The sequence below is a fragment of the Euleptes europaea genome, chromosome 6, assembly GCF_029931775.1.
Source record: "Euleptes europaea isolate rEulEur1 chromosome 6, rEulEur1.hap1, whole genome shotgun sequence".
In the NCBI taxonomy this organism is placed as follows: domain Eukaryota; kingdom Metazoa; phylum Chordata; class Lepidosauria; order Squamata; family Sphaerodactylidae; genus Euleptes; species Euleptes europaea.
The window spans coordinates 89,997,889-90,022,499 of record NC_079317.1 but is presented as its reverse complement, the minus strand read 5'-3'; the positions used below and the strand labels follow the sequence as shown (position 1 = coordinate 90,022,499).

The 24,611-nt window shown below is 43.2% G+C and overlaps 1 protein-coding gene across 1 annotated transcript; it reads right to left on the bottom strand.

Moving 5' to 3' along the window:
* Positions 1-23,818, bottom strand: LOC130479714 (tumor necrosis factor receptor superfamily member 10B-like). Its single transcript, XM_056852121.1, has 10 exons — positions 23,762-23,818; positions 14,868-14,949; positions 13,079-13,210; positions 12,498-12,606; positions 9,374-9,447; positions 8,442-8,561; positions 7,065-7,087; positions 4,837-5,091; positions 3,732-3,783; positions 1-338 (listed from the first exon to the last, which is right to left on the bottom strand). Exons 1-10 carry the CDS (start codon positions 23,816-23,818, stop codon positions 1-3), a joined length of 1,242 nt encoding a protein of 413 aa, XP_056708099.1.
* Between the last annotated feature and the right edge of the window lie 793 nt (positions 23,819-24,611).

Below are 24,611 nucleotides of genomic sequence, written 5' to 3'. Positions count from 1 at the left end.
TCACAGATTTTGTTCTGCGTTTTTAACAAAACAACGACATTTGCCTTTGTCCTCTACCATTATTATACCCTTGCTCAATAATTCATTCTGTAAATTTTCATAAATATTGGTACACTTCATTTGCTGTAGTCCATTTAATAATTTACTTAAAGCATTCTCAGTCCCAAACTTGTCACATAAAGTTTTTACCATACGATGCATTTGTTCACGGGTATCATTAGGATAATCATGCGCTATTATGTCTCTTTCATTATCTGATAAACCAGCGATCCTCATAAGTGACTTCCAGTCACGAAACAGCATCTTATTTGGTAACTCTTCACAGATTTCGTTTAGCTCTAAAATATAAATTGTAAAAGTTAGTGAGTTCTAATCACAGTCTGTACATTTATTAACATCCATATAACTTTAGTCACATCACCACTTGAAACATTTTTCTTTCCCAAGGCAGCATATTCAAACATTCCAATATCAACTTTTATTCCATACTATCAAAATAGATAAAATCTAACAGATAGTAGTTTTGTCAAAACGAAATGCATTATTGTAATTACTAGAGTCCCATACTGAAGATGCTTTCAAAACTATGTGTAAATTCTTCCACTGCTCTTAGCTAAGCACAATTCTGCTCTTGACCTTTCTCTCTCCCAGTTTCCCTTCTCCTTCCAAACTGCTGCCTCAGGAATAATCTCTTCACATCTCTGGATCACCCCCCCTCCCAACCTGGACTTGGTTCCTACCCTTACTCTACCCATTTCTCTTGAACTGCTGCCATCTCAGATCCCCTACCTCTCTAAGCAATTCAGCCAATGGCAGGTTGGGTCCTTTTACTTGTTCTACTTCTTTGAAATAAGCAAGGCAACCTAGCCTATTCCATCCAAAAGCGCTACCACCACTGCATAGTTTCTTGGCATGTTACAAGCGGCATGAGCTCACTTCTTGTTTTCCAGTGAATCTATCGGCCTTCCACTACACCACGCTGGCTCTCATTCCTGTCATCTGCTGCAACTTCAATGTCCTATGCCATGGGGAATGCGTATTCACTGTTGCATCTCCACATGCACAAAGACTCTCACACACAAACAGAGGGGTGTCAGGAGCAGGCCATGAGGATGGTATGTGGAAGTGTTGTGCTGCTTCCAGGTGCTGTTGTGCTATTCTGTCCAAGGCCAGTCTAAGCCCCGTGTTTAGACTTCATAGATTCCCATACTGTGGGAATCGCTGAGTGCCCTTCCTGCCTGTTGGAGGGGGGGTGGTTTGCCTGGGTAACCGGTTATCTCCTTTTGCTCTCCCATATATGCTATGTGCCTTGCCTTTGACCCTTACTAGTGTCCTTTTGAATATGGCTTCTGAAACCTGTCGATTCTAACCAATAAAACTGCTTTCGTGGATTTGCCGTCTGCTGAAATCTGTTTATGGGTTTGCCGCAGGGCTAGAGCTTACAAGGGGTTTCTCTCTAACGGACATCAGCCTTAATTCTGCACAGTCACCTCTCATAAGCAAAACTCCTCAGGCATCACTTGGTTCCAGGCCACAAACATTCCCCAGAACTTACTACTTTTGGGGAAGAATAAAACACTACATAGGTAGTAGAATTTATTTGAATGTGGCCATAGGCCTTCACAAAGCATCATCCACAGAGTAGCACAATGTTAAAAAAAAGAGACATGTACAAGAAAATAAAATCTAGTAGAATTAGCTCGCCGACCATTTCATCTCCCCCTGGGATAAAGCCATAGTTAAGAAAATTGAATCTCTTGGAATCACTTTTGAATCACTCCTTCTCCTCGAGGAGACCCAGGCCTTCAGAGTTATAAAGCAAAAAATCATGGATTCAGAAAGTCAACCAGCTCACATTTATTTTTTGGCATCTACCCTTCTCCAAGTTCCCTCCCTAGTTACTTCTCCACGCCGACTTCTCCTCAACTGAGATGTTATTTTATGTTGGCCCAATTCAATCTACTCCCCACGGCGATGACTAGGGGTAGATACGCAAAGCATCCACATGATAAGAGACTATGCTCATGTTCTGCTAACCAAGTGGAATCTGTAACACATGTCCTGCTCAACAGTGAACTTGGATCCCACCCTCGTGAGCAATTTATTGAGCATCTTCTGAAGAAAGGATCTATTGGAACCGATGAGGGGCTGGTTCGTCACCTGCTGAATGATTTTAGCCCGCACATTATAGTGGGGGTTGCCAGATTTCTGGGAACTGTTCTAAAATTTTGAACATTGACTGGCCTCTCCCACAGTTGACGGGCTGTTATTTTATCAATATTTTATCGAGATTATTTATTTATTTTTTTCTTCTTGTTATGTATGTTAACATTTTGCTTCTATGCCAATAAAGATTTGGATGATGACGAGAATTAACATTGATGTGAACCACCAAGATCAACATCATTTGTGGGATTCAGCTCTAGAGCTAACTACCTTAGCTCTTATTTTTCTTGCTGCCAGAGCAAACAAAGATATTCTATGAGAAATATACTCGTTGGAGGCAGGCAGCAAGAATATGATTTTCTACTCTTCTGAGTGGAGGTTGGTACCCACTAGTAACCCATCAAGAAACTTAATCCTGGGCTGTGCATAGAGTGGACAATGAAATAAATAATGGGGTAAATCCTCCTGAGAGGAAGAAAGTAGATTCCTTTGAAATGTGGTGTTGGAGGAGAGTGTTACTGATACCCTGGACCGCCAAAAAAACAAATCAGTGGGTTACAGATCAAATCAAGCCTGAACTGACCCTAGAAGCTAAAATGACAAAACTGAGGCTATCGTATTTTGGTCACATTATGAGAAGGCAAAAGTCACTAGAAAAGATAGTCATGCTAGGAAAAGTTGAAGGCAGCAGGAAAAGAGGAAGGCCCAACAAGAGATGGATTGACTCTATAAAGGAAGCCACAGCCCTCAATTTGCAAGACCTGAGCAAGGCTGTTAAAGATAGGACATTTTGGAAGACACTGATTCATAGGGTCGCTATGAGTCGGAAGCGACTTGACGGCACTTAACACACACACATCCTCCTGCACACAGGTATTGCAGATACACAAGCGTTGATCCTTGGGGATTTGTTTGTACCGCCCGACTAAAACGGCTGTTGGCACAGTTTCAAAGCGTAGAGCAGAGAACGCTGCTCTAAGGTTATAATTTGAAATCTTAGTTAGATACCGGGCTCTAAGGTGGTCGCTTTTAAATAATTGAAACCATGGTGCAGACTGTGCTTTCTGAATTAACGCCCTGTCAGACAGGGCATTGCACCTAAAGACCCAGTCTCTTAGTTGTGTATTGGCTGCTGAAGGACTTAAAAGGTCATCAGGGATGGATTACTGGGTTAGTAATTTGTTTATAAAGCCTGATCGCACCGAGTCCCTCGAGAGCATCATATCAAAGGACAGTTTGCTAAATGAGTGAAAACACTACATAGGACCAGCTCTTTAGAATAAGTAATTTTCAAGTTAGGTCCTCTGTCCCTTGAAGATACAGTATAGTCCCCCTCCCCCAATTTAGGAACGCAATACGCGAATGAAACAAAAGGTTTTAGATCGCTATCCAAAGAGAACAAATTATTGTTTAGCGTTTGACCCAGATGAGGGGAGAAGGGAAGGCAGAGAAGTCCACTCTCCTCCTTTATTGGAGGGTAACCAAGCTCAAATCAAACAGAATTATTTTCACCCAATACTGTCTGCTGATCTGACAGAGCAGAAGAAAATATCTGAACAACTCACCATCATGAGAAGGCTTATTTGCTGCAGAATGTCCAGCAGTAGATGGCAGTGCCTTTGAGCGAGAGAAAACATTATGCCTTAATTTCCTATTCATTCCAGAAAGGCATCATATATACATTTTTCACTGATCAATTATCCTCACAAACTCACTTCAATTTTGTACAACAGATATGTGAGAAAAATGTATACCACTAGAATAAGTTTTAAGAAACATTTTAATTGCACATTGCAAAGTTTCTTCAGCGTTTATCTAATCTCTCCAAAATATTCCAATTCAGTACAGGACCAGGGTTTTGCTTTAGTTTCTAAAGCATTGATTATATACCCACATGACAACCCCCCCCCCCAAAAAAACCCTGGCCTATAACGGCATTTTTTTTGCCTTTTGGTGTTTAAATTTTCCAAATAGGAAACGATAACTCTACTTAATTGCATTCTTGGCCACTGAATCATGAGTATGATGATTTTCTACAGAGCTTCAGTCAAAAATATTGATGATGTATTCATATCGAATAGTGAGCATTGCCTCATCTGCAGTTGCTTAAATCCACAGATAGGGCCATGTACAGGTTAGGGAACTTAAAAAAAAAAGATGGGGGGCACCCTTCCCAGGTTTGCATAAAAATATGAGCATTGGTTAAAAAAAATGGAGGGGGTTAAATCCTGCTTGATGGCAGAGGTGACACTATATCAGTTGGGTAGGAGGTGGGGGAAGAGCAGGAGGGGGGAGGCAGGCTGGTGGTCAGCGATGAGAAAACGAGATCCCCCTGAAAGTCCTCGAAGGTCCCCACTTGTATACACAAATATATACACCAAGATGATTTATGTATACACCAAGAATCAAGTTAGTTGTATGGATTTCAGTTTAAGACACAAAGAAAAGTGCCAGAAGAGCCTGTGGTCTATCCCAAAGAAGAGTGCCCTGTGTTGAGATGGAAGGGAGAATGAAATCTAGGGATCATTCCAGATTTTTAAAATTAAGATGTCTTTCTTGGTTCTTTTTACAAGCGACATGTTGTCTGTCCCTCCAGTTTCTAGGTCTCCCACCACACACACACACACACACAATCTGAAATGCTGCCCCTTCCAGGATAACAGCTTCCACACTCTTTCTTACATTTGTCTGTACATTGTGAGCGACAGGCTTGTCTGTCAAATGAAGCAGAGGAGCAGCACCAGAGCTAGATGCTTCCTTCGTACTGCTTAAGGGTATGTCGATACTCTCAGGCAAGTCAGAATAACTTGATGATACAGAAGCAGGATGAGCAAGAGATGGTTGTGCTTCCTGGTTTTCAATAGGGAGTGCATCTGTGTTTGAGATTTTCCAGCTTGGCAACAAGTCATCAGTGCTATCAGCACTCTGCAAATAAAGAAATAGGTAACTAATTATTATGGTGTTCAAGGGTTGCTCATTTTCAGGTAAGCTTTTATGAACACTCAATTGCAAATGTAGGTTAAACATAAGAATGTTTGCATTTTCTTATTGACACACATCAACTTCTATTTAGCCCAGTATTCTCTTTTCAACAGCCGCCACAATGCAGGGCTTTTTCCTAGAATAGGTTTGAGCTGTATGCATTAAATAAAGAAAAAATACTCTTGCAAACATTTATAGACGATTTATAGACTATTTATAGCTATTGGACAAGCCAATGTTAAGACTTGTTAAAAAATGGCATGACTCTTTGGGTCACAACATCAGTCCTAAAGTCTAGTCTTTTCTCCTGTTAAGTGCCTCTTTTTTCATTTAGCCCTCTATTTAGAGAAAACAAATGTAAAATGTTGCATCAGTGACACCTATATCCTTTCAAATGGGCAAGGATATATAAAAATTTTAATGGTACCTGCAGGTTTTGCGAAGAACTGATTTTTTACATATTTGTTGAAAATGTGCCACAGTGAAATAGTTTTGGAAGATAGTTGCCATCAGCACTCTCTGCAGGATTTGTCCTATACTTGAATTTAAAAAGGTAAATGTCCCCTGTGCAAACACCGGGTCATTCCTGACCCAAGGGGTGATGTCACGTCCCGACGTTTACTAGGCAGACTTTGTTTATGGGGTGGTTTGCCAGTGCCTTCCCCAGTCATCTTCCCTTTACCCCCAACAAGCTGGGTCCTCATTTTACCGACCTTGGAAGGATGGAAGGCTGAGTCAACCTTGAGCCGGCTAACTGAAACCAACTTCCGTTGGGATCGAACTCAGGTCGTGAGCAGAGCTTTGACTGCAGTACTGCAGCTTACCACTCTGCACCATGGGGCTCTTATACTTGAATTACTTATGCTCAAATATGTAGACTCTATCCCACAAAAATATTTGGTCACAGCAGAAGAAATTATGGTAATTACAAAGGTGATGGGGTACATTTTGACTTGGGTTATGTTTAATGAAAATAAGTTGTTAAGAGGTGATTCAAGCAACCTGAGAAATGGACTTGTATTCATTTTGGCCTTGGAAAGGACAGTTACTGTGTCGTTGGAAAGGACAGTTACCATAAATAAGAAAGACTACATATTCCTGTTTTCCCCAGTTGGTTTTTAAGGTCTAAAGCTTAACTAAATAGATTAGAACTGTCTCAGTTCTGAATCAGCGCCTGAACACTGAGGTCAAGTGGATGAGGATGTAAGATACTAAATGCAGACAAAGTAGAGGCAATGTTGCTTGGGAAAGCTGCTGTTCTGGAGGTTTGCCAATGTTCAGTGGACACTGGGTGTTATTAGCTGATCAGGTACAGTGTTGGGGGTGCTCCTAGACCAAGAGCAACACATTGGAGCAGTTGCTAGAAGAGCTTTCTATCATTATCTTGGTTGTAAACCATCTTCCCTACTTGACTCAGGGCTCAAACAGATATGGGGTAGAACTGTGTGTGTGTTTTTTAAAGAAAGACCATGTGAACTCTATTTCCTTTTAAATAAACCACATGTACTTTGTAATTGCAATATCACACCTTGGAACTTTCAGCCAAATTGTTTGTTGCACTGCTATCGCTCACATTTAACAGACCAATACCTAAATATGGGTTCTTTTTTGCAAGCAAACGTTAAGGCATTCTATAGCTGGCTTGATGAACACCCTGAGCGATAAGCAATTTTCTGGATCTCTGGAGGGGATATGGATGGGGTGCGAGTCAATATGCTGGGAAGGGCCACTGCTTGCTCTCCCTTTCCATAACATTCCCTGGCTATCAAGCACAGAGGACTAACAAGGGAAGATGGAGATAAGAGCACACCGCTTGAGAACTTGCCACTCTGCCGTCCCTCTTCCAAGGAAGACAGAGTGCTGAGAATATCACTTATGCTATTTTATGAAAAGGAATAAGATTCATGGAAACTTACCAAATCATTCTCGACACGTTTTTCTGGAGGGGGAAAAAGGACAGAAGTGTTTATACATCTTTCCATCAGAGAATAATATAGTACTTGATAGTTCTCCAAAACATAGTGTGCAAGTTTTGCTTTCTGCTTAGATGCAACCATTCCTGAGAATGGTTAAGAGACACTTAAACTGGAGAAGAGGATGGCCAATGCCCCAAGCACACTTCCATCTCAACACTATGCAATTCATTGGTGCACCTGACAATCCCTATACCCAGCTAGCACTAGCTCTAAGCACTAGAGGAACACTCAGAGCCATCCCCATCCTCATCCCTTCAACTCCATATCCTCTCTGAATGTTCTACTTCCCCCAAAAAAAGAATCAGCTGGTCTCTTGTTTGTTCACCTCAACAGAAATCTCAGTCCCCTTTCACCTTCTCCCCATACAGAAACTACGTCAATAGGGGCCTAAAAAAAGCAGATGAATTCTGGCTATGTAGTTCCCTTGCATAACCACCAAGAAATGTCCATGTTACTTTAATCAAAGATTATTTTATGAAAAGTGGTCAAAGGGACCTCCAGATTGCTTTCATTCTGACAAATTCAATGACAGGCACACTTCATATAGAAGAAGAGTTGGTTTTTATATGCTGACTTTCTCTACCACTTAAGGGAGACTCAAGCCAGCTTACAATCACCTTCCCTTCCCCTCCCCACAACAGACACCCTGTGAGGTATGTGGGGCTGAGAGAGCTCTAAGAGAGCTGTGACTAGCCCAAGGTCACCCAGCTGGCTTCATGTGTTGGAGTGGGGAAACAAATCCAGTTCACCAGATTAGCCTCCGGCGCTCATGTGGAGGAGTGGGGAATCAAACCCAGTTCTCCAGATCAGACCCCACCACTCCAAAACCAAAACCACTGCTCTTAACCACTACACTATGCTGGCTCTATATAGAATCACAGAATTGAGGAATGGACCACCAGGGTCATCTAGTCCAACCCCCTGCACAATGCAGGAAATTCACAACTGCCTCCCCCCATGCATACTATTAGATTCTCCATCTGAATGAACTGTGCCTAGATCCTGGAATTACTTTAAAACTTGTATGTCAAAGAACGGCAACCAACCATAGTCGTAGAATTATATTTTCTGATACATTTTAGATATTGGTCTACAGCCACCACATTTAAGGAATAGATCTTGTATATTAAAATTACATATATTCTGTAATCGTTATTTAATAAATCTGCCTTTGCTTCAGCTGATTTAACTATGGATTGTTACTGTGAAAAAGAAACCTCATACCCTGCCAGAAATTTTGTTAGTCTTTAAGGTAATACTTGTCTCTTGCTCTTTTCTACTACTTTGAAAAAGTTACTGTAAATTTTAGGAATTTACCTTCCTTCCTGCAAGGAACCCAGCATTTCTTGCAAATTAGGAAAATACTGATCACAAAGACAGCAACAATAACAGTAAGGACAATGTACAATATTTGCATGCCATCAAGGTGTGAAGCTCCTAAAAGACAGAAAGAAACAAGCATATAAAGATCTTGCTCATATCAACTTTTCAAGTGAACCATTTAAAGCAGGGGTGGGGAACATCAGGCCCAGGGGCCGTTTAAGGCCCGCAAAATCAGTTGGTCTGGCCCTTCATGGGTCCTGGTAGATCTCTAGCTCATAAGAATCTAAGACTGGTGATCCGCACCCTCCCATGGACAGGAATAGCCTCTATTCAAGGAAGATTTGTGTTTGTTTTGCCGAGAAAAGAAACCTTCCCCGCCCCCCTTGCAGAAGAGTCGTGAGCTATGGAGCTGCTAGGACCACCCAAGAAACCGAGTTAACCTTTTCCCACACGGGCCATGGAGAAACGTATTAGTTGGCTAATTTTTAAGTTGATAATTTTGTATGGCCCATGAATGATGTTATAAATATCCAAATGGCCCTTGGCGGAAAAAAGGTTTCCCACCCCTGATTTAAAGTGTCAAAATACTGGAGGAAGAGGAACAGGAAGAAGACGACACCTTGTGAGGTAGGTGAGGCTGAGAGAGCTCGAAGGGAACTGTGGCTAGCCCAAGATCACCCAACAGGCTTCATGTGGAGTGGGGAATCCAACCTTCTCCAGATTAGAGTCCACCGCTCTTAACCCCTGCACCACGCTGGCTACAAGAATGGACAGGAAGATTCAGACGTAGGGCCACTGCATAAAAACCTTTGGTCAGCTTTCTTAATATGTTCACTACAAAGCTAATTCAGGATATTAAGTGGGCCCCCACTAATGAAGGCTAGGGAGACATAACAGATCTCGAAATCATCTTGTACATACTGTACCTGTAGGAGATGGCCCACACTCCATGTCATCAGTGGCATTGCAGTTTCGCACAATTACCTGCCCTTCCGGGCACCTATATGGTGGATTAAAAAAAAAAAGACACCTGGTCAATGAAATGGCATTTGTGTCCTCTGACAAAATATGGTCTAAGCATGTACCTACACAGAGATGGCATGATCTCCTAGATACCACCGGTAATTGTGTAACAACTAATGCTGAAACGAAGTTGCCAGTACAATTCTCAACATTTTCTGTTGTGCTTTAATGATACGTAAGTTTTCACATGAATGAACATTATCAGTCAGCATCAGCATTTGACTAAGGCAAAAGACCACCTATATACCACAGCCATCAATATCACCATGTAGGAGACAACAACCTTTTTATTTCATTATTTGAATTTGTGTGGTGTAACTTGATCACAGCATCTCACTGCTGTGATGTATTTTTCCTTCCTGGCTCACCTTCTCTTGCTCAAGACTGGCTATCCCGTTTTCTTGCCAGTACTAGTGTTAAAGGCATTCTGGAGAAATCCACACTTAATTTGGTAAAAGGCCAATGATGTTTGACTATGTAAGATTTTTAAAAAATCTTTTCCCCCCTCGATGCACACCAGTGTGTTTGGGCATTTATTGTTTTTCTATTGCTTTTTTTTATTTCAATGACAGATGTAAGACCTATGTCTGCAAGAAATTTGATTGAATTTTTTTACAAAAATGTTTTACTCACCTTTATGGGGACTCACACACTTTCAATAAATATTTCAAGTTAAAAACAAACCAACACCTCTTTTTATTTCATTATTTAATAGAAAAGGCAGCCATGAGGACTGTTTACCCTCTAAAGGTAAAGTCCCCTGTGCAAGCACCCGGTCATTCCTGACCCATGGGGTGACGTCACATCCCAACGTTTACTAGGCAGACTTTGTTTACAGGGTGGTTTGCCAGTCGTCTTCCCTTTACCCCCAGCAAGCTGGGTACTCATTTGACCGACCTCGGAAGGATGGAAGGCTGAGTCAACCTTGAGCCGGCTTCCTGAAACCAACTTCTGTTGGGATCGAACTCAGGTTGTGAGCAGAGCTTGGACTGCAGTACTGCAGCTTACCACTCTAAATAGAAATACATTAAGCTTACATGTAAGCTCTTAAAATGACAGCTACGGCAGAGAAAAACAGAGTCGCACTTACTTGTAACAGTTGTTCATCCAGGGTCTTCAGTGCAGTCCCACATGGGATTGCGCATGCGCAGTCCCATGTGGGACTGCACAGAAGACATGACGATGGACATATGAATTATGGCTCAGTGGTAGAGCGTCTGCTTGGCATGCAATCCCCGGCATCTCCAGTTAAAGGGACTAGCCAAGTAAGTGATGTGAAAGACCCCTGCCTCAGACCCTGGAGAGCCACTGCCGATCTGAGTAGACAATACTGACCTCGATGGACCAAGGGTCTGATTCAGTATTAGGCAGCTTAATGTGTAATGTGTTTGTTCATTATGGTATACATTGATGAAGACCAAGCTAATGGCTGTTTTTCTATGTAATTTATGAGCCATGGAATAATATGTTTTTGAAATCAAGCATTATAAACATGGCATAAGAGGTTATATGCTGTATTATTATGTATGGGCTTACTGGTGGATTTGCATGTCCCTTGCTCCATCAGAAGCACTGGGAAACAGCCTTTGGCTCTGCAAGATACCATATCTATCCATCCATCCATCCATCCATCCATCCATCCATCCACCCATCCATCCATCCATCCATCCATCCAAGAGCCAGTGTACTGATCTGGTTACACTGGTGGACTAGGACTGGAGACACAAAGCTCCCTAGGCGACCTTGGGCTAGCCATTCTTGCTCAGCCTTACCTACCTCACAGGACAGCTGAGAGGATAAAATAGAGGGAGGAGGACCCATGGACACCATCCGGAGCTTTGTTGGAGAAGGGGATGGATAGACTGGAGAATCATCCACTGCATCACTTCAGCTGATCTTGTAAGCTCCGATTTGCTCAGTTCTAAAGTCACAAATACTTACAGCCCATTCCTGACTTCTGAGGATTAAAGTTCTCAGGAGGCCAGGAAGGGGGTGCGCCGGCCTTGAGGCCCCCTGCAGTGGCATCCGGGATACTTAGGCTGCCGTGAGTGGTCCCAACGCCAGTGGGGAGGCCCAAATGCCAGTCTTCCAGCACTGCCATGGCAGCACCACCCCAGGACGCCAGCTGTGCCTTCTGCCAGCATCCCACCAGCGTAAAGGCCCGCGCTGGCGTTCCAGGGGCATGCCAGCATCCAGGGGGTGTTCCCAGGGGTGTGCTGAGGGATGGAGCTGCCCTTTCCGCCCCGGACGCTGGTGCTGAGAAGGGTGGGGCTGCGCCTGCTATTTTGCAGTCGCAGCCTCGCTGTTCTCTATGGGGCATTGTGCCCCATTTAAACGTTTAAAAGCCGGCAAAAGGATTTTTTAAGGCTTTTGGCGGCCGGGAACCAGATTAGGAGGCACTGCGGCAGCACCTCATCCACGCTGTCCCCAGCCGCTGACAGCTCGGGAATGGGCTGTTAGTGTCCACAAACAAGGATATTTCCTTCTCCTCTCATGAAACTAAACTACTCTGTCCAGTAACTAGTTATTACTTCTGGGAAGTTCTTGTCTCTTACCTGTCACTAAAGACACAAGGACGTGCTGCAATGAGCAATAGTTTTGCTTTGTTAGGTGCATTGTGTTTGTTAGATGGGGCGGGAATAAGTGAAACCAAGAATATTATGCAATGCAGATGTGAAATAGAAATCAGAAAAGCTGAAAAGTATATAGAGTATAAATGCTCTATATAGTTGTAAATTAACATCTTTTAGTGATCAGATTAACCAATTAGTATGCATCACTGTTTAGGAAATATGATATACTAACAGCAAACTTGATTTTAAATTAGACTTTTTCCTTGGTAAACTAAATCATGTTTTACAATGCTGATTTAAAATTACCTTGATTTAAAATCAGTCCACCCTGAAGTGAAGTGTATCCTCGCACAAGAGTCACTGTGGTATATTATACCAGATGACCAAATCTTTTATAAAAGGGAATCACATAAACTCATAAAAGATAACCACATGAACCCATTAATATACACACCTTGTCTTGCATCTAAGACATTCCTCACAGTTCAGAGGACAGTAATATCCTTCGTTACACCTACACTTTGTATTACTCTTTACAGTGCAAGCCTTCACCATTGTTGTACCTGAAAAAGTAAAATGGAAAGGTTTGTAATGGTAACTTGTTTCTTTTTTCAGTCAAGCATTAGTTTACACATGGCAATATACTCAAAATACTAGTTCTTTCTCTGCAGAAGCTACAATGAATGAATGAATGAATGAATTCGTGCTCATGCACACACCAGAGACTCCTGAGTAACGGATGTTAAAAAGTTAAGAAAAGAAGAGCACAATCTATCCAGAGAACACCGCCTTCTTCTTACAATTAACTCTGTAGCCAGGGCTACACTCAAAATACTAGTTCTTTCTCTCTGCAGGAGCTACAATGAATGAATGAATGAACTCGTGCACATGCACACACCAGAGACCCCTGAGTAACGGATGTTAAAAAATTAAGAAAAGCAGAGCACAATCTATCCAGAGAACATTGCCGAGCTTTTTAAAACCTAATAACAGCAAGCAATACTTGTAAAGATAAATTTCATATCCATACTGTACCAGATTTGCATTCATCACAAAGCAGGCACTTATCAAGGCCATTTTCATGAGCAGTATAATCCTCTCCTGCGGTGCAGGTGACACAATGCCCTGAAGTATGTGGCAGGCTGCAGGGTTCATCAACATGCGTACCTAATTAAATGAAGCAACCAAACATTTAGATTTCTAGTTCAGATTTTAGTCAAAAACTTGCTTTAATTGCCTTATGAAGACTACGTTTTGCAAGAGCTGTCCATCCATAGATAGTCTCATGAACACATGAAGCTGCCTTATACTGAACCAGACCCTTGGTCCATCAAAGTCAGTATTGTCTACTTAGACTGGCAGCGGCTCTCTCTCATCTGATGTGGGGTTGGAGCCAACCAGTTTTCCACTGGTGAAGAACATAAGAACATAAGAAAAACCATGCTGGATCACACCAAGGCCACTGCTCTGCCACAGAGTCCTTCCTTCAAGCCTCCTCTCATCCTCCTCTTCTTACAAGCCCTGTATCCAGGGCTCCTTGTTCTGTGCCAATCATAAGCCTGACTGGGCAGTCATGTTTCTGTTGCTTCCCAGACGTAAAACAGATTTTACTTCACCGTAGCGGTTCTAGAACTGTCAGCCAGGACCCTGAAGTGAGTAACCACTCCCACATCGGTGGGTCTCACAGCCATGTAGCAGGAGAAAGAAAGGGGGGTGAGCTGGAAGAGGAGGCTCTGGGAGTCTCGGTGGACTTCAACAATTATTGGTTTACTTCAACAATTATTTACTCTCCGCCTTATTTGCGCAAACGCAAGGCAGCTAACAAAACAGCAAAAGCTGCAGGACCAAGATATTAATGTGTCAAACAAGTAAAAACAAACAAACATATTACACACAGTTAAAAGCCAGTACACCAAGTTAAACACGGTCAAAATAGTTCACCCCCCTCCAAATACCCTCTGAAAAAGAATAATCTTGCACGCTTCCCTGAATGCAACAAGGGTAGGTGTTGTTTCCCGCCCCCCACCCCCACCCCCCGCAAGCACGCTATTCCAGAAGAAGAGACCAACCACAGAGAATGCCCTCAGCCATCATGGGTGAGAGTACCAGCAGGAGAAGGCTGTTGGAGGAATGCAAGTGGTCCATAGGTGCAGGATAATACATAGTGTACACAGTAGTACAGGGAGTCCCATGGCGCAGAGTGGTAAGCTGCAGTACTGCAGTCCAAGCTCTGCTCACGACCTGAGTTCAATCCCAACAGAAGTTGGTTTCAGGTAGCCGGCTCAAGGTTGACTCAGCCTTCTATTCTTCTGAGGTCGGTCAAATGAGGACCCGGCTTGCTGGGGGTAAAGGGAAGATGACTGGGGAAGGCACTGGCAAACCACCCCATAAACAAAATCTGCCTGATAAACATCGGGATGTGATGTCACCCCATGGGTCAGGAATGACCCAGTGCTTGCACAGGGGACCTTTACCTTTACACAGTAGTACAGGTCCCAGCCCATTCCCTTTATTAAAGTACCTTCTTGAGCCATTCCAATATAGCTCTATTACCTCTATAAAACCGCCCTCCTGAACAATTCTGTTTTATATAGTTTGTGGAACTACACAAGTGTGAGAGCCTTCCTGACCTCCTCAGGCAGAGGTCCACAAGGCCACAATCCTGACATATGTTACAGGATTATTGTACTTAGGTAAGCACTAAAAAAGGATGTTACCTTTTTAAAAAAAAAAACCCAGGCATTATCACTCATTCTTTTGCAATTAAGCTTTTGTTTTGACTCAGTTTCTTTGCTGAATATACAATCACAGTGTGACTACTTACCAGCAGGGCAGTTTTTGCAGCAAATCCCAGAATAATGATATTCTCCATTACCACAACTGTGCTGCAATGGTGGAGATTCCACCTAAAAATAAAAAACACAAAAGGTGGGTTTTAAATGAATGCACCCCCATACTCAGTGTATTATCTAATCTTAGTATGAGATCTTTGCGCTGTCTTGGTTTCAAGTTACCTTATAAGCCTAACAGAGACCCATGGCGCAGAGTGGAAAGCTGCAGTACTGCAGTCCAAGCTCTGCTCACGACCTGAGTTCGATCCCAACAGAAGTTGGTTTCAGGTAGCCGGCTCAAGGTTGACTCAGCCTTCCATCCTTCTGAGGTCGGTAAAATGAGTACCCAGCTTGCTGGGGGTAAAGGGAAGATGACTGGGGAAGGCACTGGCAAACCACCCCGTAGACAAAAGTCTGCCTAGTAAATGTTGGGATGTGACGTCACCCCATGGGTCAGGAATGCCCGGTGCTTGAACAGGGGACCTTTACCTTTTATAAGCCTCACACTGATATTTTGGGGTATTTAAAGATCAATTTAAAACTTACTTAAAGTACTTTAAATTTTTTCTCCCATCTCTGTTTGAACATGGAACAAACCAGGTTTTAAGTAATCTTTCCCATATATTAAACACATAATGCAAAACTCCTATTGACAGGCTCACAGCGTCATCCTAAGCAGAATGGCTAGGCCAGGCATTCCCAAAATGGTGCCCATGGGCAACACGGTGCCTGCTGACACATTTCCTTGTGCCAAGCGAGGCTTCTGATGGGCCACCAGAGATTTGATAAGGCTGTGCAGATTTTTTTAAAACGTTGCTTTGGCAGCAGCTGCCACCACAGCACAAGGATCTTCACTATGTGACCGAAAGTAAGCCATGGCAGCCATTTTTTGCACCTGGCTGCACCATTTTGTGGCTGTGCCTACCACTCTGTGTCCGAATTCCAAAGATCCCCACAAGCTCAAAAAGGCTGTGGACCCCCGGGCTAGGCATTTACTACGAAAACCCCTCCGACACAACAGGACAAGTCTTCAAGATACTCTTAATTTAAAGCTGCATCCACACAGAGGCTTCCAGCTTTTAGCACTAAAGTGGGAAGGGCAAGAAACAGGTCATATAGAAACAGTGAGATGCAGCCCATACGCCAACATGGCTTTTGCATAGGGTTGCCAGGTCCCCCCTCTCCTCCAACGGGAGGCTTCTGGGGCAGAGATGAGGAAAGCGCGCGTGTGCGTCATTTTCGGTTTACACCCGGGAGTGCCGCATCGCGAGGGGCCTTTTACCACTCAAACTCACCTGTGTCTGCCGAACCTCAGCTGGTCGGAGGTCAGGGGGGTGGATTGCCGGGGGTTTGCCCGCCACCACCAGGCACCTGGCAACCCTACTTCTGCAGCGCACATATACTATGTATGGGGATTTCCTACATATACTATGTATGGAGATTCCCTACATATACTATGTATGGAGATTCCATATCTATGTATGGAGATTCCCTACACAAGCAACGGCTGAAGAAAGGGACTGGCATGGAATAAGACTAAGTACCATACAGCCTATGGGGATCAGATGTGAGGATCTTGGCACAGAGTTCTGGCATTGCAGCAACGTGGGTGAGGGGCACAGTCTCCTTCTCACCAGCCACTGGAGTCCAGCTTGCAAGCTGCAGCCACTGCACCGCTGGGCCTGGTGTGGTGGTGGCTTCTGTGCAGTTCAGCCACACTTTTCCCAGGGAGAGGCTGCCAGGGGGAGGGAAAGAGGGAAAGCTGAAGACAGGGTGGCAGATAAAGGTAGGCTGGCTGGTGGGCAGGAAGGAGAGAAGGAAGCAGGAAAAGAGGAGCGGCTGTAGAGATTGCCTGGGAAGGGAAAGGGGAAATAGCCAGGAGGGGACACAAGAAAATGAGATGCCCCATACAAATCCTTGCAGGTCCCCCATTCTACATCACTGATACAGAAATAGATCTTTGTTTGACATTAGGAACTGCACTGGATGCTTACAACATGTCAAACACAAAGTAACTTTGGCAGACATGAGGGCTAGAAACATTTTAACATAAAATCTGGGAGGTCAATAATAATTGAAGTTTTCACAGAGGCTACGGGGGGGGGGGTCACCGCTTATCGACTGGCCACACCACTTTCATTCACTTTCAAAAGTGAACTATTACAGGGCAAAATAAAAATTCCAAGCACTTTCCTTGGGCTCAGCACTGAGTGAATCACAGACCCAACTTATCTTTCTGTGTCAACAGCAGTTTTCAGTGATCTGACAGATTCTCTGGCTCCAAGCCTATCTGACTTCAGTCCAAAGTTGGGGGAATTCTGAATCGCCATTTTACACAGCCAAAAAGGAACGTTGGTTTTAGGACTGCACTTTGATTGATGTTGGTTTTATTATTTGCAACCCTAACGGGAGTTCTTAAACTGTGACTTTCATGGGTTTTAGAATAGTTGTTTTTATTGTGTTTTTATAATGTTTTGTTTGTGTTGTAAGCCGCCTTGAGTTCCTCAAGGGAGAAAGGCGACTAATAAATAATTTATTATATTTACTATTTAAAACATGTTTAGGAAGTCCTTTGAAGGGGTTTGATTGAGGGAAATGAAAAAATAGTATCCTAAAGAGTGTCACGTTTTTATCCCACCCTTCCTCTAAGGAGCTCAGGGTGGTTTGCATGCTTCTCCTCCAATACACAGGACACACAGGAAGCTTCCTTATACTGAATCAGACCCTTGGTCCATCAAAGACAGTATTGTCTACTCAGACCGGCAACGGCTCTCCAAGGTCTCAGGCGGAGGTCTTTCACATCACCTACTTGCCTAGTCCCTTTAACTGGAGATGCCGGGGATTGAACCTGGGACCTTCTGCATGCCAAGCAGATGCTCTACCACTGAGAAGTTCTACTTCCATTTAGCCACACAAAGCAGTAAAGCATAGATGTTCCAGGCTCCTTAAGGAGGCCCCCTTCCCCTCATAGTCAGTTTGAGAACCAGAACTATAAAACAAGATACAGTGGGTTAAAGGCACCACCAGAGTTACCAGCGAAACAATGAGCGAAAGTAACTAAAATGCAAATTGTACTCTACCGCACTTAAAACTACCAGAAAAAGCATTTTGTGAATGTATTGTTGTTGCTTTTTACCTATACGTACTGTCTCCGCCCCCCCCTTGGGTTGGCAGAGGCTGATTAAGAAATTACATTTCAGATGTCCAGTCATTTCCGTAACTTTTAATCAAAATGCTGAAGTTGGATTTATTATAAAAATCAATAAAAAATTATATAAAAAATGCTGAAGTTAATGAGATTTAACAGTAATATATAAATAAAAACTTATTAAAAAAAAACAGTGACTGAGGAAAATCCAACTTTTATTTCAACCTCTCAGAAATTAAATCCAAACAGTTGTTGTTTAGCATCCCAACCTAAGACTTACCTGAAACTGAGCCTGATTTCTTAAATTAAAATTGTATTTGCATTTTGAACAACAAGAAAGCAAATGCGATAAAAAGGGAGAAACAGAATGTTTGTGCAAAGCAAAAAAAAAGCAACGATTACATATATCATTTAGTTAATATAAAACTAGCTTAAAGGAAGCGGCACTAGAGATCACATTGCAAATTTACATTGGCTACTGGAGCATATGAGAGAATTTCAGAAGAAAATCAGCTTGTGATTCACAGATTACAGCAAAGCTTTTGACTGTGTGGATCATGAAAAGCTACGGCTAGTTGTAAAGGAAATGGGTGTGCCACAGAATCTGATTGTTTTGATGTGCAACCTGTATTCTGGGCATGAGGTTACTGTTAGGACAGAATAGAGAGAAACAGAACGTTTTCCAATTGGCAAAGGTGTTAGACAAGGATGTATTTTATCTCCCTATCTCCTCAATCTATACACAGAACATATAAGGAAAACGGGATTAGATTCAGATGAAGGCAGAGTGAAATTGGTGGAAGGAACATTACCCATTTGAGATTTGCCGATGATACCACACTACTGGAAGAAAATAGCAAAGACTTGAAACATCCACTGTGAAAGTGAAAACAGAAAGTGCCAAAGCAGGACTACAGCTGAACATCAAGAAAAAAGTAATGACTACAAGAGAATTACTCAACTTTAAGGCAGACAACGAGGAAAGGATAGGCAATTTAGAGGACACAGATTCATAGTGCCGCCATGAGTCAGAAGCAACTTGATGGCGCGCACACAGAGCTTAAACTAAATCTAAATTAAACCAAGACAATTTTCTTCCAGGTAAAAGTAGTTACCCCGTGGCACAGAGTGGTAAGCTGCAATACTGCAATCCAAGCTCTGCTCACGACCTGAGTTCGATCCCAACAGAAGTTGGTTTCAGGTAGCCAGCTCAAGGTTGACTCAGCCTCCCATCCTTCCAAGGTCGGTCAAATGAGTACCCAGCTTACTGGGGGTAAAGGGAAGACGACTGGGGAAGGCACTGGCAAACCACCCTGTAAATAAAGTCTGCCTAGGAAACGTCGGGATGTGACGTCACCCCATGGGTCAGGAATGACCCAGTGCTTGCACCGGGGACCTTTACCTTTTTAAGAAGCCACTATACCAAACTCCCTGATAGTTTTTGCTCCCCTTCTAATGGTATGATCTCTAACTTCAACTCAAAGTTGATACAGCCTCTTGGCAAGGCTTCTACTAAATAAGCATAATATAGAACATCAAACTCAAAGAAGCAAGAATTAGACTCTGCAAAAACAAACAGGATAAATTGTTTTTCAACTACAAAAACTTCATCAACAGGCTGGGCGTACACATTTCAGCTAACTCGACCAGGATCATTTTACCTCTGCCTTTAGACAAGTACAATAGTCATTTTAAAAAGTCAAAGGCAACTAATCACAAAATAAAAGAAGAATACACTTCAACAATACACATTTATAGAAGCTCTTAGTTTTATGCCACAGAGAAACATTCAAGGGTCAGGTCTATCTCTGAAGAAAATAAGATTAGCTTTCTTCTCTGGCCTTATTCTCTCTAGTCAATGTACAATTTGATACAAAGGTGAGATTAAAACAAATCAGAACGAGCAACAAAAATGCTGAGTTCTAGGGAGGCACATGATTTCATTTATAAGCCATATTAATAGCTCTGCCATGAAACTGCTCTTATCCAGTTTGCTATTAATTGCTTTGCTTGAGCACCTGCAGAGGTCTTTCCTTCATCTCCAGATAAGAACACATACCACAAAACAGAGCTTTTAAGTGAACACGTTCAACATCTTTCCAGGATCAAGCACCAGCTTCTCTCGTTTTCTAGAAATCAAGGCTACTCTGCCATCAAGAAGCAAATCAGGCATTCAAACCAGGCCTTGCAGTTGGAAGGAAAACCAAAGGGGGTTCTCAATTGTTCAACGCTCAGCTGAAGAGGGAGAGCGAGAAACATATTTGGACCAGTGTTAAATTCTCTGCCAGAGATCACAAGTTATTGATGCAGAACTGATTTCCTTGTAGCTTAGTCCTAAAGAGATTTTAACACAGTCGCCTATTTTGGCAGGAAATAAACGTTTTTCGCAAAGTTGAGTGTGGTTTAAAATAAATTTGTAATGGATTGGTTGACTTGTTTCCTTCATTTGTAGCCCACCGTTCTCACTGAGACTCAAAACAGATTACAAAACACAGAAAACAATTCAAACAGGAGACATCCAGTAGCAATGCAAAAGGATTGGATTACAGAAATCAGGAAACAATGCAAACGAAACGGTGTAAGGCATGCCATGCAATAAGCAATGCAAAGAGTGGATTACCTAGGCCATAAAGAAAAATGTGATACATATAATAAACGACATCGACCACAATCACATTCCTTTGGGAAAGCACCTTCACGGACCATTAAAGGTAAAGGTAGTCAGTCCCCTGTGCAAGCACCGGGTCATTTCTGACCCATGGGGTGACTTCTTGGATCATTACTGATCCCTTTATAAAAACGCCCTCCTTGAACATCTCAGTTTCCTACATTCTGCGGACTACTAGAAGTATGGAAGCCTTCCTGACTTCCTCGCGTGGCTAATGCCACCAGGTGGGAGCCACAACAGAAAATGTCTGTGCAGTGCCAGTCACCAATCTTACCCACTTGCAGGGAGGTGCCCTCAGGAAGGCTTTTTGCTCAAACGAGTGAACCTGTCCCGGTGCCTAAAATCAACTTCGAACAGCAAGAAAAATCCGAAAAACTATGCACACAGCCAGTGGCAGATTGGCCAGGGTGTCAGCTTGCCCGATGGCAAGTGCCCCCCTTAAACAATAGACAGTAAGGATAACAAAATTTAATTAGTACAGTAATTCTGCTCCAAGTTTTATACTGCAGGTAGTATTTTATCTGTATTTTATTTGTCCTGTTACCAGTTTTTTTAAATGTAAGGTTTTAGATTTTGGATTTTTAGTATAGCAATGCAATATGATATTTACTGGTCTATGACTGCAATAAATTATTATTGCATTAGACAGTGTGTTAAAAATGTTAATGACCTTTTAGCAGCTTGAAAATATAATAGATTTATTTACAATTTTTATTTAATTTTTTAAATTAAAAATTCAATTATAACAATCTGTATTTACATTTAGTATCTAGTGTATACTGCCAGTAATGTGTACAATATATGTACACTGTAATTACTAAAAAAAATACATTTATTACACAAAACTTTTAAATTGTACCTTTTTTCTACTTTTGTATTTTTTGAAAATTTTATTTATTTCTTATAAAAATTAAATGATAGCCTTATAATTGTGGGTTTGTCTCCTGGCAACCAATATTTTTAGACCCAGTCCGCCACTTGCCCATAGCCCTGGACTTTCCTTCCGGCCCTTCGAAACAAAAGGAGTGAAGGCAGGTAAAAGGTGGGATTTTCACAGAAAGAGGGAAGATGGTGGGCGAAAACGCACGGGAGGTTTTGCCTTGGATTTGCCACTCTCTAAAAATGCACGTTTTCCCCAGCCAAATTCTCCAAACTCAACAATAAGCCTCCATGCAGAGTTCTGAGAATTCAGATGGGAAAAATGTGCATCAATAGGGTTACCAACCTCCAGGTACTAGCTGGAGATCTCCTGGTATTACAACTCATCTCCCGCCGATAGAGATCAGTTCCCCTGGAGAAAATGGCTGCTTGGACCATTGGACTCTGTGGCATTGAAGTCCCTCCAAGGGTTGCCAGGTCCCTCTTTGCCACCGCCAGGAGGTTTTTGGGGCGGAGCCTGAGGAGGGCGGGATTTGGGGAGGGACTTCAATGCCGTAGAGTCCAATTGCACAAGTGGCCATTCTCTCCAGGTGATCTGATCCCTACCGGCTGGAGATCAGTTGTACTAACAGGAGATCTCCTGCTGGCACCTGGAGGTTAAGAAATCAAATAGCAAACTAGTGCCTCTAGTAGGAAGTTAGCAAAAAAGAACAGCACTTACGGCTAATAAATGCAGAGCACTACTCAAGATATAACCATTGATCCTTGTACTTATGATATAGGAACATCAGTTTCAAGAGCAACAACACTGGATTTGTAGAAAAGGGCAAGAGTCCAGTAGCCCCTTAAAGACTAACAAAAATATTTTCTGGTAGGGCATGAGCTTTCGTGAGCCACAGCTCACTTCTTCAGATACAGCTAGAATGTCAATCCATCTGTCTGAAGAAGTGAGTTGTGTATCTGAAGAAGTGGGTTGTGGCTCATGAAAGCTCATACCCTACCAGAAAATATTTTTGTTAGTCTTTAAGGTGCTACTGGACTCTTGCCCTTTTCTACGACTGCAGACAGACTAACACGGCTACCCACTGTGAACACTGGATTTATTAGCCATAAGTGCGGTTGGGGTTTTTTTTTTTTTTTTTTTTTGCTAAGTACCTGGAGGTTGGCAACCTTAGTCCCTCCCCAAACCTCGCCCTTCTTAGTCCCCACCCCAAAAACCTCCCGCCCGTGGCGAAGAGGGACCTGGCGAGCCCCTGCGCCTAGAGAGCGGCAAACCCAAGGCAAAGCCTCGCACGCCTCCACCTCCCCGCCCCCATTGCGCAGCAGGCAGAAATCCGGAAGGCGGCGGCAAACCCGGCCGGAAAGTTTTTCCCAACTTCGATGCCGCTTTGCTAGGGGAATTTTTTTTTGGGGGGGGGGAGGATTTTTTTTGGGGGGGGGGATAAAAAAAAGCGAACGATTACAGGACAAAATAATTCACAGCGGGTAGCCGCGTTAGTCTGTCCGCAGTAGTAGAAAAGGGCAAGAGTCCAGCAGCACCTTAAAGACTAACAAGAATATTTTCTGGTAGCTCATACCCTACCAGAAATATTTTGGTTCGTCTTTAAGGTGATACTGGACTCTTGCCCTTTTCTACTAGGACAAAACAACAAAAACAACAACGATCCCAAGCCTTTCCTTGGGCTCCGCGCCGAGCGAATCCCAGACCCCACTATCTCCCTGCGTCCACGGCGTTTTCCAGTGATCCGCCAGATTTCTCTGGCTCCAAGCCTATTGGACTGGAGTCCGAAGTTGGGGGTTCCGAATTGCCTTTTTACGCACTCGGAAAGGAACATTTCAAGCGCATTTGGTACACTGAGCGTGTGAAGTGCCGTCAAGTCGCTTCCGACTCCTGGCGACCCTATGAATGAAAGCCCTCCCAAATGTCCCGTCTTGGACAGCCTTGCTCAGATCTTGCACTTTGAAGGCTGCGGCTTCCTTATAGAGTCCGTCCATCTCTTGTTGGGTCTTCCTCTTTGGTACGCTAAAGAAGTTCAAACTTCACCGAACTTATGGGGGGGGCAGTGTACCTTTCCATAGGGCCGGAAGGATCCTCCGGCTCTGTGCCCGGGGCCCACCGGAGGGCAACAGGCCCCTTTCCCGGCCGCCCAGCACTCACCTGCGCCCCGAGCATCACTTCGCCCCGCACTCACCTGCGCGCCCAGCATCAGAGCGCCCAGCGCCAGCAGCTTCCAGAGCCCGTTCGCCATTGCCCGGCAGCAGGAGCCCAGCCGCCCTGACTCGTGACGGGGGCGGAGGAGGAGGAGCCCGCCTTTGCCCAGCCCGGAGGAATCTCCGAGTCCCTCATTGGGGGAATTCCTATGCATGCTCCTTGCTCGTGTTTCATGCAAAGGAGACGGGAGACGGCGGACTCCCAAACCAGCTAGATTTTTATTTTACTTTTTTGCCCAAGGGGGAGAAAAAAAAGGGGGGGGGACTCGCCTCTTTCAGCGATGTATCAAGAGTTTGGAAAAGTTATAAAAAATACTGTTCGCACTTGCTATGCGTTCCCACCGATGTATTAAGAGTCTGAAACCGTTATTAAAAATGTCGGCTGTTACCGCACTAGGTATTCCCGGCGATGTATTAAGAGTTTGAAAAGGTTATTAAAAAATACTGTTCGCACTTTCTATGTATTCCCACCGATGTATTAAGAGTTTTAAACCGTTATTAAAAATATTGGCTGTTACCGCACTAGGTATTCCCGGCGATGTATTAAGAGTTTGAAAAAGTTATTAAAAAATACTGTTCGCACTTTCTATGTATTCCCACCGATGTATTAAGAGTTTGAAACCGTTATTAAAAATATTGGCTGTTACCGCACTAGGTATTCCCGGCGATGTATTAAGAGTTTGGAAATGTTATAAAAAATACTGTTCGCACTTTCTATGTATTCCCACCGATGTATTAAGAGTCTGAATCCGTTATTAAAAATGTCGGCTGTTACCGCACTAGGTATTCCTGGCGATGTATCAAGAGTTTGGAAATGTTATAAAACATACT